This window comes from Rhopalosiphum maidis, chromosome 1 (genome assembly GCF_003676215.2).
Source record: "Rhopalosiphum maidis isolate BTI-1 chromosome 1, ASM367621v3, whole genome shotgun sequence".
Lineage (NCBI taxonomy): Eukaryota > Metazoa > Arthropoda > Insecta > Hemiptera > Aphididae > Rhopalosiphum > Rhopalosiphum maidis.
In genome coordinates, this window is record NC_040877.1 from 57140660 (window position 1) to 57157596 (window position 16937).

Below are 16937 nucleotides of genomic sequence, written 5' to 3' on the forward strand. Positions count from 1 at the left end.
CCCGGCCGTGTAACGTCGAAGTGCGTCGTGCGACGGTCATCACGCCGACTTCGCGGCCCTCCGACGCGTCGCAATAACGACGACGACGCCGACGACCGGTACATAGTTACGGTATTGTCAATCGTATCGACACGACAGTGGAACACCATCGCCGCCGGACGACGGACAGCCGACGCGACGAGTTTTATGCGCGCCGCAGCGAGACCGCTCGCCACCACCGCCGCCACAACGCAGACGCAGCGACATCGTCGCCGCCGACGCCGTCGTCGCATCTTCCTCGACCCAAAACCGTTGGCCGCCCGCGCACGCCATGTACGTGTCGCTGTGCAGGGGAATCCCGGAGAGTTCGTTCAGGTACGACCCCGATGACCGCCACGCGCGCATTGAACAGTCGTCGAGGGGACGCCGAACACACGCGATAAAAATTACATCGCAGTGTGCCGTTGTCTCGGCTTTTTACGACACGGGGGTAACACATTTGTGTTCGGCAGAACCGACTTTGTGTCGACACGGTCTTAAAATTAGAGCGTATTTTGTCTATCGCACTCGGAGGCAAATAGACGTATGATGATAAACGTATAATATATTCTCTAGGGCACTTCCCATAGTCATTTGGCAATATTGATACGCATTTCGAGTATTTGCTCGCTCGTGAAAATTACGAACGTCTTAAAATATTTAAGTATCGATCTTACCAGACGTGTGTTATGACGGGATATCTTACCTTTGAGTTCGATCGTTGATAATATCGCATTCTATTCAGTCTCGTATTAAGTCCACAACACTAAATCGGTTCCGTTAAACGTAAATTTACCTACTATAATAGGTACGTACCGTCAGTAAGTGTTACCTACGTTTACAGCACATAGACAACACATTCGGGTTCGGCGTCCCCTCCATAGGCTATGTATTCCGTGCAAGCTAATTTCACTCCGAACAGTGGAGCATACACTGTTTCGAACAAATGCGATTATTGGACAATAATGTCCGGAACATTGTGTGTCGTGCACCGTATTTCGTCCAGGGCCAATTCCAATGAAACGACGAAACGCGCGTTCAACAATTTGTTTCGGATCCGTATAGTTGAATTTGTTTGTTTGTACGGAAACGAGTATTTACAAATTTGCAATACAAGGTGGGGTGTATTTAGGCATTTGAGTTGGGAGAATCGAATGAAACTGTACGTGAAAATGATATAAACGTCGTAATAATAATAACGATATGATATCATTTTTTTGTACGATTGTATACAGTCTAAACGAATCGAGTTTGACTTTTTCATTATTTCTCGAAGAAAATAATAACGCAAAATTTCCACCAGATTATATTATTTTTATTGTCGTTTCGAGTCGTTTGCATAAAAATTGACCTGCATAAAATTTACCGACCAGATGCCACATGCTCTGCAATATTATAATATTTATAAAACAGCCGCCGGATTTATTTTCACCTCGCGACGTAATGTCGACCGGTAGGGTATACCGTTTACGCTCTCACGTAATTCGAAAACTCACGATTTACAAACCGTGCTGTGTCATAGTTCATAAATTCATAATATATAAATTACTATTGTATGTCTCTAGAATCCGCACGTGTGTGACGACGACGGTCACGGTGTTGGTGCGATGTAGTTTATATGGTCTGAGCTGGGGTGTTTGATATTTAAGCCCAACGATCGCGATGACTGATGATATACAACGATATATTATAAAGGCGGTGTGTATGGACGTATGGTGACGAGTAGTCGTGTCGCGTATCGCCGCACACTCGTACGCAGAGTGTGAGCAAGAGAAATGGTATGCGAGTGAGTGAGAAGGGAAGAAAACAAATTCCAATTGGCCGGCGAACCCCTAAAACTGTACAGTTGGTTTACTATATAAATGATATATATATTGCACTACGGGCGACGGCACTGGGGTTTCGTCGTCGAAATGAATAATATAACGATCACGATGATGATGATGATAATAATTATAATAATAATAATATTATTAGATGTTGTGACGTACGCGCGACGTATAAAATTATAATACTGTTTGGTTTTTGGCGCCAAAATAAATATAATATAATACTGTTTTCGCTGTTATTCGAGACGAAAGATGATTTCACCGTCGAGAAAGCAGTGAGTCGCGTGTTTCTGTGTGTTCGCATATTTTGTGCACCGAGAAAACCACGCGGCGCAGATGCCAGGAAAGAGTAACGACAACAACAAACTGAATGGGTCGGAAGAATGGAGACAGAAAACGATTTTTATTATGCGCGTGTGTTATAGAGGTATACAAGTGACGTCACTCCCACGTGGACGCTTGAGCTGTTGACTGTATTGTTGTAGTATGGTAGTCGTGTACGTATAATGTGCGCGTTGCAGTTGCATTACACGTGTCCACGACGCAGTGGCATACAGAGTGATTCAACGAGCATTCTAACAGCGTATATAATGCATCTATTCGGGTTTTGATAATTGGCATTTTTATAGGTGTTCGTAAAGACAATAATATGATGATTTTTTTTTTTATACACTATTTGTATTCAAACTTAAACCTCCCCCCCATTTTTTATGATTATTAAATAGATTATTCTTTTTGGAAATGTCGATGCGTCTAAAATCTATGAAACGATATTTTAACGTGGAATTTCAAAGTCAATAAACTTTGTATAGATTATACGGATAATAATCATTAATAATGGTTTGGCGTAAAATACAAAGTAGTTGTAATATATTATTTTAAGTTTTGTTGTTATCATAGCGTATCCTAACCGAATTTAGGACCTGTTGGCCAGTCTCGAGTAGCATTTGTAAATACGCTGCCCGGAAAACGTTTACAAATAACAAAACATAAGTACTATAATTTTCAATTCGTTATAAATTATAACTCACATATTTTTCGAATCTATTATCACGTGGCTTAATATACTAAGGGTAGTACACTAGTACACAAAATTATATAAGGAATTTAAAAACTATACTATAACTATAAATATAACTTGTTCAAATTTTGATTTAAATACATCAACAATTTTAAAAATCCACCTGCTTATAGTTTATAATAAATTATTATTTTTTATATTTAATATGTCCTTGATGTATATTATTAACCCTCATTCATGATTTAAAAAAAGCAGTTTGTATCATTTTCAAGCTTTCTTAAACGCATTTAAATATCTAAGTAAATTTAATTTTTTTTTTTATGTATGTTAAAATATGGTTTTCGAGTATATTTAATTACAAAAGTCAAAACCTGAATAAATGTATTATTAAAGAATAAATAGAGTCGAGCATGCTCGAGAATCACTCTAAATATATTCTATAATATGCGTATGTGTATATTGTATTTGTATACAATTGTAAAAATTACAAAAGTATGAAATATACATTTAAAGTAACGTCCCCTATTTTTCAAGTCTAAAAATGTGATTTTTAAACATTAAAAAATTCCAGAATGAACCCAACTGTTTTAAAAACTATAATGTAATTTAATCGAACATATAATTTTATACAATATGAACTATAAATCCCCAAACACTGATTTTAAAATATTTTTCGGACGATCTCTTATACTTGTCAGTGTAGGGACACGTCATCATGTTATATTGTTTTTGATATCGCTGTCTAATGTCTATACTGTGCGATTCTCTTCAGTTAATACTTAATTATCGTTATGTTTTTATTTGTTACATACATTTTTAATTCCATATTACTAAGCAGAATATTTTTCTCGGAATTGTGTTGAAACCATATTGAATTTTAAATGTCTAGTTAATAAGTTATAATTCATAACACATAAAAATATTTGTTCTTAATTTGATTCTATTAATTAGATAAGTATAATATTTAAATTCCCGAAAATGTATTTTATTTCAAAGTATGAAATTAAAAATGATTGTTGTCATTGAAAAATGTAACTTTAAAAATGTTATTTCATTTATCAAAATTCTTTGAAAATGGTAAAAGATTTAATTTTTGTTATCTTTAAAGTTGTCTTTTAACGACTTACTGTTGTATAAAAAAAGCTTATGAGTGTTCACTGTTAAAATAATCACCCTATATTGTAATTATTACATCAAGTTAAACATGTATAACTATTTTACGTGACTAGGCATTTATTTATACAACTTTATTATAATATTATGTTTAATTACACATAACGTCGATATACCTATACTATTACGACTGCACCTGCAGACACTCAGAGACCACGGGGCAACAACCTGCGTCGCTTACAATTATAGTCAATACTCAATTACTGTTTATATTTTATTATGTTATTGGACAAATTTTTTCGGTCATTGCATTATGAAAATAATTTACCTATTCTACAATTATTATCATAATATTATATATTTTCATTTATTTGTATTCGAGTTTAAAAAAATAAAGGACCCTCAGTCGAATATTTAATCTGGTGGGATCTTTTTACATAATTAGTTGTTATTAGTACTAGTAAAAATTAAATTTTAAATTTCATAGCAAATATTATATATCCAAAAAACATTACCTATTGTAAAATGCGTGTTTATACTTTAATAAATAGTTTCTTAGTATTTGGAGGTACTTTAATAAATGGTTTGCCATAATTCAAGAAACAATCCAAAAAAGCGCAAATATTTTATATTCATATCATACATTATTGTAAATCGGGATCGAGTAACACAATCGACGAAATTAATAGTAGATAAATTTAATTGTGTTTAACCGCCATTCTAAAAATCACAAATAAAGTGTAGTAATATTAATCTGGTGTAATTTCCTTAATTCTATATTAAACACTGCAACTGCAATGGAAATGATAAGTCAAGTATTACATAAACTGTATATATCATATGCGTGAGATATTATATAATATTGTAATTATTCATTGGAATACATGTTGAAAAGAATTTATCACTTAAGTTGGTTAACAAAAATTTTGAAAGAAATTTAATTTAGTTTTTTTGTCAGTGGATGCGAATATATGTTGTATACTTTAGTACAATACTGATTACAGATATCTATATTTTCCCGACGATAAATATTAAATATGATTTTAATTCGACAGGTGTAATTCAATAATTATCGTTTTAACTACCTACTTATAATTTAAACTATTTGGAATTGTATTTTAAATTATTCTTGACGTCATCTAGGTATTTAGACTCATAAAATACTAATTCGATTAACATTAAAAACGTCAACATACAGTATTGTTTATATCGTTTTATTTATATGTAGTATCACATGCAAATGTATGATTCAAAATCAAAAGTGAATTTTTTTAGTCGTAATTATTTTGGCTATTATAGTGTCTTGGCAAGAATATTGAAAACACGCGCGAGTGCCATTATAGAATATTTTATAGAGCGGCTAATTCGTTTCTATTATTCACTCTAAACAAAATGTATATATTGTTATACACAGAGCAATATTGATTTAAATCTGATAAATTATCAACGTGTATGTATTATCATTAACTCCTTGTTTATGGATAACATTTTTTAATTCAAATATATATATAGTAATGCAGTCAAAAAAGTAAAATTACGTGTTGTGTACTTTTTATTAACAAAATAAAAATTTAAGTATTAATTCAATCGGTTTTAAACATTTTGCTAAGTTTGGTTTCTTATATATTATGACGAGTATAAAATCATCCCGTGCTCCTGATTTATTGAGGCATCTGATATTTGTATTTTACTTTCAAAAAATTACAATGTTAACGACACTTAGTACCACTTTGAACTACACATTATAATAATATCTGTACATAGTATAGGTATTTTGTTACACAAACAGACAAACTACAGTTTTTAAGATATGGATTTTTTTTACGTCTACAAGATAATAATTTGTAATAATTTATATTATCAACTTATTTGCATTATACAGTGCCATATATACGTACACAATATTCTCGGAATTATATTACATTGAATTATTAATGTAATAAGAAATGACTAATGCCTAATGGAAATGATTGCGTATTGATCCAGAGTTGAAATGTGATTATACATCGCTGTATATGTATTAAAAATATTGTGTATAGTGTGATCTGCAAACTAACTACATTATTTGTATTTGATCGCACTTTTTTGCATATTTCCTATGATGTCCAATATTCTCATTCAAATGTTGTTTAAAATACGATCATCGTTACCGTTTCACGTTATCTTTGCATTGGGTTTTTCTCGCCCAAGTATTAGCATATATTATTTTGTAATTAGCTTAGAAAATTGTAATATCTAAGAGCCTATACACTATCGAGAACAGTACTTTGTAGATGATTACAAACAGATGATCTGGATGAACTGTAGCCTATTAACTTAAAACGTTTACATAAGGAATAGTGTTTACTACTTATGTTAAGTATACGATACTTATTAAACTAAAAAAAAAAAAAGTATATTTTCTAAACTATTGATCATTTTATTAAAGTCTGTTAGCACAATAATTACTTGTGGAAAACACCACTTAAGTGCGGATATAATTACTGAATAATATAGCACATCATTAATACTTTATCCACGGAACTTACTGTTATGAGTCACCAATAACTTCAAAATCATTAAAAATTAAATTCACGAATTAAAATATAAAATAACTATATGTCTATATTATATTTTAATTACAAAAGTTAACATATATAAGTGTAATATTATATTATATTGTTTAAAATATTTCAATAGTCGTGGATAATCAACAATTGACGTTCAATGTTTGGACACGAGTACCTTTATAACTTATATGCTATATGCCTGATATTATTATAATTTATAACATTGTTACCTATATTATTAACGTAGTACAAGTTCATAATTAATTATTCTAACCACAAACGACAATTACAGCTTTTACAAGGAAAAAGTAGTCTGTATAAACATATTCTAAATTATAATAATATATACTACGGAAAAAAAGTTGTACATTCAAAACAATATTACCATTATAATATGGAATCGGTTACTGTCTATGCAACAGTTACGTAAAAATAATAGTTGTTTTACTTAAATGTACCTATCGTTTCCGTATAATCACTGAAACAATACAATGCTATGTGGGTGTATTTAATAAAATATTTGTTTTATGTATACAATTTACAACTATAATTATCTTCATGAGCAGTGGTACACACGGTTTACGTTCAATTTAACCGTAGAAAACGCATTATTTGAGTTCTTGCGGAATAATGTAAATTACTATCATGTGCAACTTTATTAAATTATAATAATATAGTATAGATATATTATATCAATAAAATTAAATAATTGCAACCTGTTGTATTATATAATTTTATCACTCACTTTTCGAAGCACTTTAGGGGGACGCTACCCTGCAATTCATTTGCTGTGGAAAATAGGGTTTACGCGAATGATGAACACTCTAAAACCTGTTATATTACTGAAATCACCAAATTTGCATCATAGCAGAGGGAAATATTATCTATGCTTAGTCATGTTGATTTTTTGTGGACCGACCTAATCGTTTTTTTAAATGTTAGGTTTTTTTTTTCATATTTTTCAATAAATGTTTAAAAGTTATCGAACTTTTAACGAACGTCTTAAACTCTTAACACAGATAATATATTCCTCTATAATCTGTAAAAGATTGGTGATTTTATAATAGTTTCAAGATACCTTAGTTTTGATTTGAGCAAAACCATTATTCTTAAAAAAAAACAACAACAGAATGCTACACTTTTAGACAAATATTTATTTTGAGCAGAACATTTTATAATAGCATACGCAAATTATTAACTCGTTTTATAGTTGTGTGATTTGGGCGACAAAATATATTTTGTTTTGTATATATTATTTGCGTGTCTTGTTGTCTTCTAAGTAAATTTTGTTTTTTTTTTTAATATTATAATTTTTGTATCATTTCTGAGAAATATTATGCAATTAAAAATCCTAATAATTTTTACAAATTCACATTACTCATAGACGATACTATAATACTATCATTAGATAAAATATATAGTTCTAGTTAAATTAATAGTCACATAATATATACATAACCTTATGCCTTTATGGGCTTTATGAATATAGGGTGTCCAGACGTCCCGTATTATACAAGAAAGTACCGTATTTCAAAAGTCTGTCCCGTTGTCCGACATATGCTTCCGGGACGCTATATTGTCCCGTTTTTTAAAAATATGACTATTTTCATATAATAGAAAATATGTAAAATAAAATTAAAAATATAATCTTCATCTATCTGTACTAAATATCAGTTACGGTCTACGGAATAAATGTGTGTCGTATATAATCACGCATTTGTAGAATAATGATGTTTTTGCTAAATTATTATGATAAACAATTAGTAATAGTTTATACTTATAAAGTTATAAGTACAAAAAAATATTTATAATTTTTAAAATTGTGATTAAATATCCAAAAAATATTATTTTAGTAAGTTACATTTGTTAGTTATCAATTATTATTAAGATTTAAGAATTTAAATATTTAAGCATTTCATTAAAAATAGATGTTTATTCATAATAAAAAAATTCTTATCTTTGTCCCGTATTTTCGTATTTTATATCTGGCCACCTTATGAATAGGTAAGCGAATCGATAGCGGCTGAACCGCTCTGTAAATGAATATTGTGCAGCTGATAAAAATATGTTTGCTATCGAATACTGTCCACGTGTGGTCACAATCGCAAAGTTTATTCCGTATAAATTATTGTCGTGACTGGCGAACTTCGACCGTTATGTGATTTGTAATTTCGTAGTTAATTTATAGTAACTCAAATAATAATACGCACTACGCCTAAATAAATATAATCAATTTGTAATCGATCATTTTGATTTTTGTTCAATTTATTACTTAAAAATGTTATATTAATTTATAGCATTGTTTGAAGTTTTATCGGACAGTAATATTATATTATATCTGACCTAATAATACGGTGGTATTACTTAATAAGTACTGCTATAGCAGATCGGCTACTATTTTAGTACATACAGTACGATTCGTTTAATTTTCAGTATGGATTACTAAAATGAAAATGGGCACCTTCAGTATGATTTACAAAATGATTTAGTTATTTTCCAAAAAAATGTATTTTGTCTTTCGACAAATTATTTGCATGTTTTAATTTGGCTCGACTAAAATACAAAAAAAGTGTGCAGTATGTTTTTTTTTTTTTTAATAAGGATTGCTACTGACGTTTGGCATTAATTCATAATACGCACTAAGTATTTGAACGAAAACCATTATTTTTTTTTAAGTTATACTAAACACATACAAATAAATGCGGTAGATAATCCCATAACCTAATGAGACAAAAATATTTTTGAACGGATGTCTTAGACCGATGTTATGTTATATAAATTATTATTAATTAATATATTACTATTTACTAATATATACGTACCTTCTGCTACTGACTAGTGTCTAGTATATATTACCACTTGTCTTATAGGTAATATATACATTTACTTTAAAATGTTTTATAATTAATAATGGCTGCAGCTGCAAATACGTATTAATAACTTAAATATTACTATGCTAATATTATGCTATGCACTATGAGCTGTTAGTTGTTACTATCGTAATATAACTTGTTAATCAAGAGGAGACAGTCGACAGATATCAAATTTAGCGTATATTTTAATTTATTGTGACGTGTAATTATTTCGTAAGCAAATAAGGTATTTAATGGAAATCATTTTGGACAAGGTAGTATTTTTATGACGTGCATATTATATTTGCATGGATAATTTTTTATTGAATTAAATCTACTAATAAATTTACATGCAGTGTTTTTATTTTTTCTTAGTAAAGAAGTGAATAGTAAGCGGTTTTCATTTGTTATTTAAATTAATACAGAAAAAGAAATTAAAATTAAAATAAAAGTTATCAAATGTAATTTCTTAACTTCGTTATCGAGTATGAAAAATTAATTTAACTTAAATAAAAGATGAATTTCGATATTTTCAATTCGATAAATTAATTTAAATATATTTTCAAGCTCTTATAAGCCATGTGTTGAAGTTGCAGTTTTAATAATATGTTTTTACAATTCCATAAACTTGATCTATTTTGTAAACGACGTGTGTATTGAAGTGATTACTTATATTATAATGTTAAAAACCTTGATATCAATTGCCTAAAATAAAGACTATTATTATTTATTAACAACTCAATGTACATAGCTGTAGTAGACCACGTATTTCGTTGAATGGCACTGTCAATTTGTAATATACGCTTAAATAATTTCAAATTTTTTAGATAATTATTATTAATTAGTTCAATTGATATATTGATACAATTTTATATACGTTTGGAAAACAAACTTTAACTGTATAATAATTATGAATAATATATTATTAACGCAAGGGTTTCCTTGTTATATTATGTGGCACTTTTAATTAGCGCTCTCAATTTAAAACTTTCTTCGTGTCGTTTAAAATAAAAAAAACCACTAGCTCTTAAATTTGTTTGCTTTAAACGTATATCATAACTATTGCTTATTTTAAACGCGAATTCACAATATGGCGATAATAATATAATACCAGCATATGTATCGATTGAAGTACACGTTATTATTGAACTCTATGTTTATTATATTCGATCTCGCAGAAAATGTGAAAGTTACAACAGTTTGTTTTTCTATTAGTTAATAACTAATTAATTTTCAGTATCATAATATAATAATATATCGATAGGTATTGAATATAGCATATTAAATATTTCGATACGTGTACTCTTTACAGCGTATACTTTATCAAGTTCAGTGAGTTCAGGTACAATGAACCTTGACCCGATCTCATTAGAATATACCTAATATATTTCAACAATGATTTATATTTGGTTAATTCTATTATTGTCGATTATTATAATATTTATTCGGTATAGGACGTGGTATTAAAAACACTTTCTAGAAGACTTTTTGTCATCGGTTATCTAAACATGCCAAACAATAGAATTTTGATCAACGAGGGATAAATATACTAGAATAATTATTAATAATCTGATAGTCGATACTGTACGTGTCGAGAATAATATGGCAATATTACCTATGTATTATATAGACATTATTTTGTTTTTTGTTAATTGTTCCTAAATCACAAATTACTTTTATAAAAGTATAATAAAGAAATCGAAATTATTTATTGATATTATCGACAAGGGTGTAAGGTTATTTCAAATATTCAAAATTATAACTACATAGCTATACATATTATATAATATATTATAATTATTAATGCATATAATATTCTCATTCCCAGTACAGTGTTTAATATATAAATTTAATATAATATTTAGAATCTTAAACCTAACGTTGAAAGTTTATTTCATAAAAATAAACTTTATTTTTTTAAAACAAATAGTTTGATGACTTAATCGAAATGTGAATTAATATTATACAGTTATTTTTTGTGTATGTATTTCAAATCGTCGTTTAGTTTATATTAATATTTAATATTGACCAATATCAACACAATAATGATTGACGGCGTTCAGTACACTCCTTCAGTCCTATTATACCATAAGTCGGTCAGTATTCAATGAGAGAAACGAACTTAAAATTATCTCGATCGTGGAATAAATAATAAAATCTTTATGTTCACGGACAGAATATTTATTAGATATTTTTTTTATTCTTGGATGGGGCGAGTTATACTCTCTCGTTTGCGATGTCGAAACTCGTTTTCACTTAACTATTAATTTTCATTTCATTACATTGTCCATAGTGTCTACACCACATGGTTAAATTATCACTTATCAGTATTCTGCTTAGTGACTGGTGAATGAAAAATCTATACTCATTTTGCTGCTATAGTATTATTAATATTATTATACTGCTGCATTATACATATCGAGTGCTGTTGCATTTATTTTTTATTATTATTTAGTTTAAGACAGTAATTAAATGGAAATACATTTAAAAATCAAAAATATTAAATATTATAATATAAATTAATATCATAAAAATAAAAACCTAAAATTTGGTCATTATGACCTTAGATTGTCTATTCTTTGAACCTCATCATCCTTATCCATTGTAACATATAAACATTATAAACCCATGATATTTTTTTTTCACAAAATAATTATTATAATAATTTTATTTTTTATAATATTTAAAGAGTAATATGTTTATATTTCCAAGTTCCAAATGGATGTAATTATTTGTTTGAACAGATATGTTCCCTATAATAGGTACACTGTTCACATAAAGAAGTAGATAATTAAATAATAATAAATTATTATGTGAACTATGTACTTAAATATTTTCAGTCTCTTGTGTTGTAATTTCGTAAATATATTACCAAAAAATATGTATAAATAGTCTTAGTGTAAATATAATAAAATATATGGATTATGTAACATCTGTCATTGGCATACATTATTTTACTTTGAAATAAATTAACCATTCATTGCATTTACAATATACATATGTGTATATTTGTGGTTAATTGTGTACGTATCTTTAAATAGTATAATCTATGAAAAACAAATAATAAAACATTTTACGTTAATTTCGTTTATTAAATAAAAAACAAAGACACTCTTATTATAAACATTAAAATATACAATTGAAATGTTTTTATTCTCAACCCGTTTGAATTAATAGTTCAATATAGTTCACAATTTATAAATAGAATTTCAAAAAATAGATTATATTTTTTAATTAATAAATGTTATCATAATTATTATTATTACTATTTGTATCTATAGCGAGATAAACCTACTTTGCTTGGTTTAATAACGTTTACTGATATCAAACCGTCTCCCACCTATAATTATACAAACGACCTTTCCACAGTAATACTGTGTACCTGTTAATAAAAATAATAATTCGTATAAAACCTAGAAATGCAAATGTATTATAAAAAACGAATGCGTAGCATGTACTATATGGTATCCCACGTCACCACTATACGCCTACTCGTGTATATAATATTACAATAATAATTCATGTATCCGATGTAAAACGGAATGGTAAGTATTAAAATAATATGATTATTTGATCAAATTCGCTAGTTGTTATAATATTACATATTTTTATTTTAATAATAATATGATTATCTTATTATTAAAATTATTTATTTATTTGGTGGTTTATTCATGTAATGAGCACTTCAGTTGTAACACTATAGGTACTACATTAGCGAATTATCTGATATAACAAAGTATGCTATTTCCTAATTAATTTTGAGATAAGATAGAACCTATAGGACTAATATCGCAACTATTAAAGTCTAAACCACTAGTAATATCGTGGTGTTTCAACACAATTTTTCTTTTAAATATAATAAATTATTTTTCACCCACGAAATGTATGTTATCTATAGTCAAGATTGATTTCAAACTAGATGGAAGAGCCGCGATCGTATTATTAAAAAAAATAAAAGTGTTGCGATTAGCTTTCAAACTGTTATCGCTTAAATGTCTGTGCAATATAAACCTACTTAAATTTATAGAGGTAAAAACTCATGTACTAGCGAGTTCTGCAGAAATGTCTTTAGTTTTGATATAATATAATCTGTGGACAGACAGGTAATTTTTCATATTTTTTTAAAATAGATTTTTATTATTGTTAGATGACCTTTAGTCTATATTTATAACTTATAAGGTTTCATTAAACTGTAAGAAAACCGTACATGACGTATATTTATAGTTTGTTGCCTTATTGTTGTAGCCATAATTTGATATCGCAATATAACAAAAGTATACATTATTATAACAAACTGAATAACAACACTTATTACAGTAAAATGTGGGTATTTTTTTTAATTTTAAATATTTGAGTACATTAATTTTCTAAGCTATTTGTCTATTTGTTCAATACCATTTTTTAGATTTAAAGTGTCTCTAAAACGCGTGATTGATTAAAAAAATATATACCTATATTTTTTAAGTAACTGTCAACGATTTACCGTTAAGCTAATGTCGATTTGAACGAAATAGCATTGATAATATTACCATAAAGTCGTAACCCTAGGTATCGATAAAATATATTATTCGCTATTCAGAAGTGAACACCTGTAATAAAATATCTCTATACACCGAATAATAATGTAGAAGGCAATGGACTTATAACGATTTAAATCATTATCAAACTAATCAGTATTAGTTGTTAAGTCATTAAGTACGGTAATTAGTTCGGTGGTTCTGACAACGAGTGGTTACTAAGTGTATTCGTTTTATACTTACTGTGTGTATGTAAAAATCACCAGTATACAACCGAAACAAAATTTATGTGTTCTTCTTGGAAGTTTCGCATAGATTTTTGGGATCGCAGAAAATCGTCGATTACTTAAATGATCAGTTCAAGTCTGCGGACAGTTTTGAAGTAAGCGTTTAGATAACATTAACGATAATATTATTAAGTTGGCATTAATTTAGAATACGTCAAATTAAAATATTGCATTGCTGTAGTTATTTTTTATTTCCTTTGAATAGCAGTAGTCAAGTACTATAATAAATAATGCAATATAGGTACGCATTTCACGAATTTAATTTGCGCGTATTATATTTAACTAATGATTTTATAAATAAAAATGAATAATTGTAAACAAATAATAGCGAATTAGTGTTAAATCATATTCATATACGATTATATAGTTATTTGTGTGTCAACTTTTTACACTCCGTAGAAGTAGATCATAAATGTCACCTGACACATATTATAATTTATTATATTATGCTTATTATGGTTACAATTAATATTTAATTGTGTTACACGTGTTATTAATTATAAACTATTATGCTTTATAAAATATTAAATGTGATTTTTCCAAGTTTAAAATTTGACGAAAACAAGTATATGTTTTCCGATTATTATCGTAGATATCATATTTGTTCATAGGACAAAAACAAGTACGGTGCTTAAGGGGATTCGATTCAAACTGTTTTTAAGGAGTTTTGTATAGGCAATTTATAAGGTATATGCGCGTTTGGTAAGTAATCGTTAGTAAATACAACTGAAGTGTAAAAAAATAACGAGACGCTTTTGTGGGTGACTGCAAATAGTCGTATATTTCACTTAAAAACAAGACGTACTTTTTATCTAGCACACTGATAAAACTAGAAATAGAAAAATATGATGACGTGTGTAGCATTTTTCTGTTTACAGAATAATACAAGAAGATCATTCAATGCTAAAACCCAACGGAAAAATCTTTAAATTCGATATTAAGTTTATTATTGAGATCAATCATACTACTTTTATGATATATTTTTTAATCTTGTCATATGAATATTTCAAAACTCATCAACTTTTAAAATTTTAAAATTATAAATTTAAGAAATAATCCAAATTTAAAAAAGTAGTATGATCGATCTTAAATAAACATATAAATAATTCAAATGTTTCAAGATTTCCTATATTTTCTTGTTTTATTCTAAAGTAGAAAATATAAATTTAGTTCATAATAATTATTAAATAAATCGATTTTCTCGGTGCGCGTATCGGCAATTACGATTGTTACCGTGTATCTTAGGCGGAGTAATGATTGAACGGAAGGCGTTATGTGTTTAATAGTAATCGTTATATAAACAAGCCAAATCTGTTTTTAATATATATAATATATCTATTCCGGTTTTCATGCGGTTGCTATTTATTACTTAACTCTTTTGAAGGCAGGTATATCCCATATAATACATTTCATATGATCTCATCATATAGACCTCAGCACTCAATAAGTGCATTATAGATTTTTAAAGACAATAATATACATGAAAAAAATCGAGTAGAAGCAGAAGTTATAATGTGATCTATATTGCGATTCGACTTTGAAGTTTAAGTAGCCAGATTAATACTACTTTTAAATAACTTGCAGTTTTTTTTTTTATTTTTCACGTTCGAAAATAGAATTATTACATAGTTAGAAATACGCGACCGCGAATCGCTTTCAATTACAATTAATGAGTGACCATTTTAATTCTGTGGCTCTAGTGGTAACGCACACATTAAAGTATTGAACTATTGGGCGTACGGAAGTTTGAAACGACGTTTGTTGTCGTTCTTCATAAGTTCGTAACCATGCAAATTCGGGGGAAAAAAATATTATACTTGAAAGAAGTACGTCATGTTGCGTTGTTTATAGTTCGATGTATCGAGTGTGGGGCAAAGACGAGTATACTAGGTGTAAGGTTCTATACGTGTCACGATAAATTATTTACAAAACTGTATCAATTCCGTGTGACGGATTTTCGTTAACAAGTCGACGCCCCGCTTAAATACGTTATACAGTTTACACGTATTCGGTATTCTGGCGGAACGTAAAACAGGTGTCGGAATAACGATATCCTCGTATTATGTAGGTACGACTATAATACCTACCTGAATTTATCGTAATAATAAATTATTGTTCATCGTACCATCGCACGTGTACAGACAGAGTTCCGCAGTCGTCAAGTACCATTGCGTTGGATCGTTGTACGGCGTTCGCCCGATCGAGTATTTGCGCACGGTTGTTATAAATAATAATAATTATAATATTACTATTTTATAATATTATCGCATTTCGAGTAGTACGTCTACCGCGTGCTTTTTCTCTTTAAATCTCTGTCGTTTCAGATTTTTTTTTTTATTACGTTTTTCCTCCTCGTCTACTATAGTCATTAAGTTGGATCGTTGTACGGCGTTCGCCCGATCGAGTATTTGCGCACGGTTGTTATAAATAATAATAATTATAATATTACTATTTTATAATATTATCGCATTTCGAGTAGTACGTCTACCGCGTGCTTTTTCTCTTTAAATCTCTGTCGTTTCAGATTTTTTTTTTTATTACGTTTTTCCTCCTCGTCTACTATAGTCATTCGTATTACATCGTCGTGTTTTGTGTGCAGCGCGCAACAGGTAAACCAAAATCGTTTTACATTATTATTATTTTATTATATTACATCATCATTGTGATAACGACTTTGTACACGAATTCGAAATGATCCGATGCACAATCGTGGTGGGGGCATTTACTCGAAAATGCTCGCTAATGTGCGCG

General features: G+C 28.8%; 1 protein-coding gene across 3 annotated transcripts in view; it reads left to right on the plus strand.

Annotated features, from left to right (window-relative positions):
* Positions 1-310: 310 nt before the first annotated feature.
* Positions 311-16937, plus strand: part of LOC113550554 (facilitated trehalose transporter Tret1-like) — a 41177-nt gene continuing 24550 nt past the window's right edge. Inside the window, exon 1 of one of the 3 annotated variants that reach the window (XM_026952472.1) lies at positions 311-354. In XM_026952472.1, coding sequence (XP_026808273.1) covers positions 311-354 — 44 coding nt within the window. Of the gene's footprint in view, positions 355-14142; positions 14282-16655; positions 16796-16937 lie in introns of those variants that run through there. The other 2 variants (XM_026952473.1, XM_026952475.1) reach the window with 2 other exon arrangements.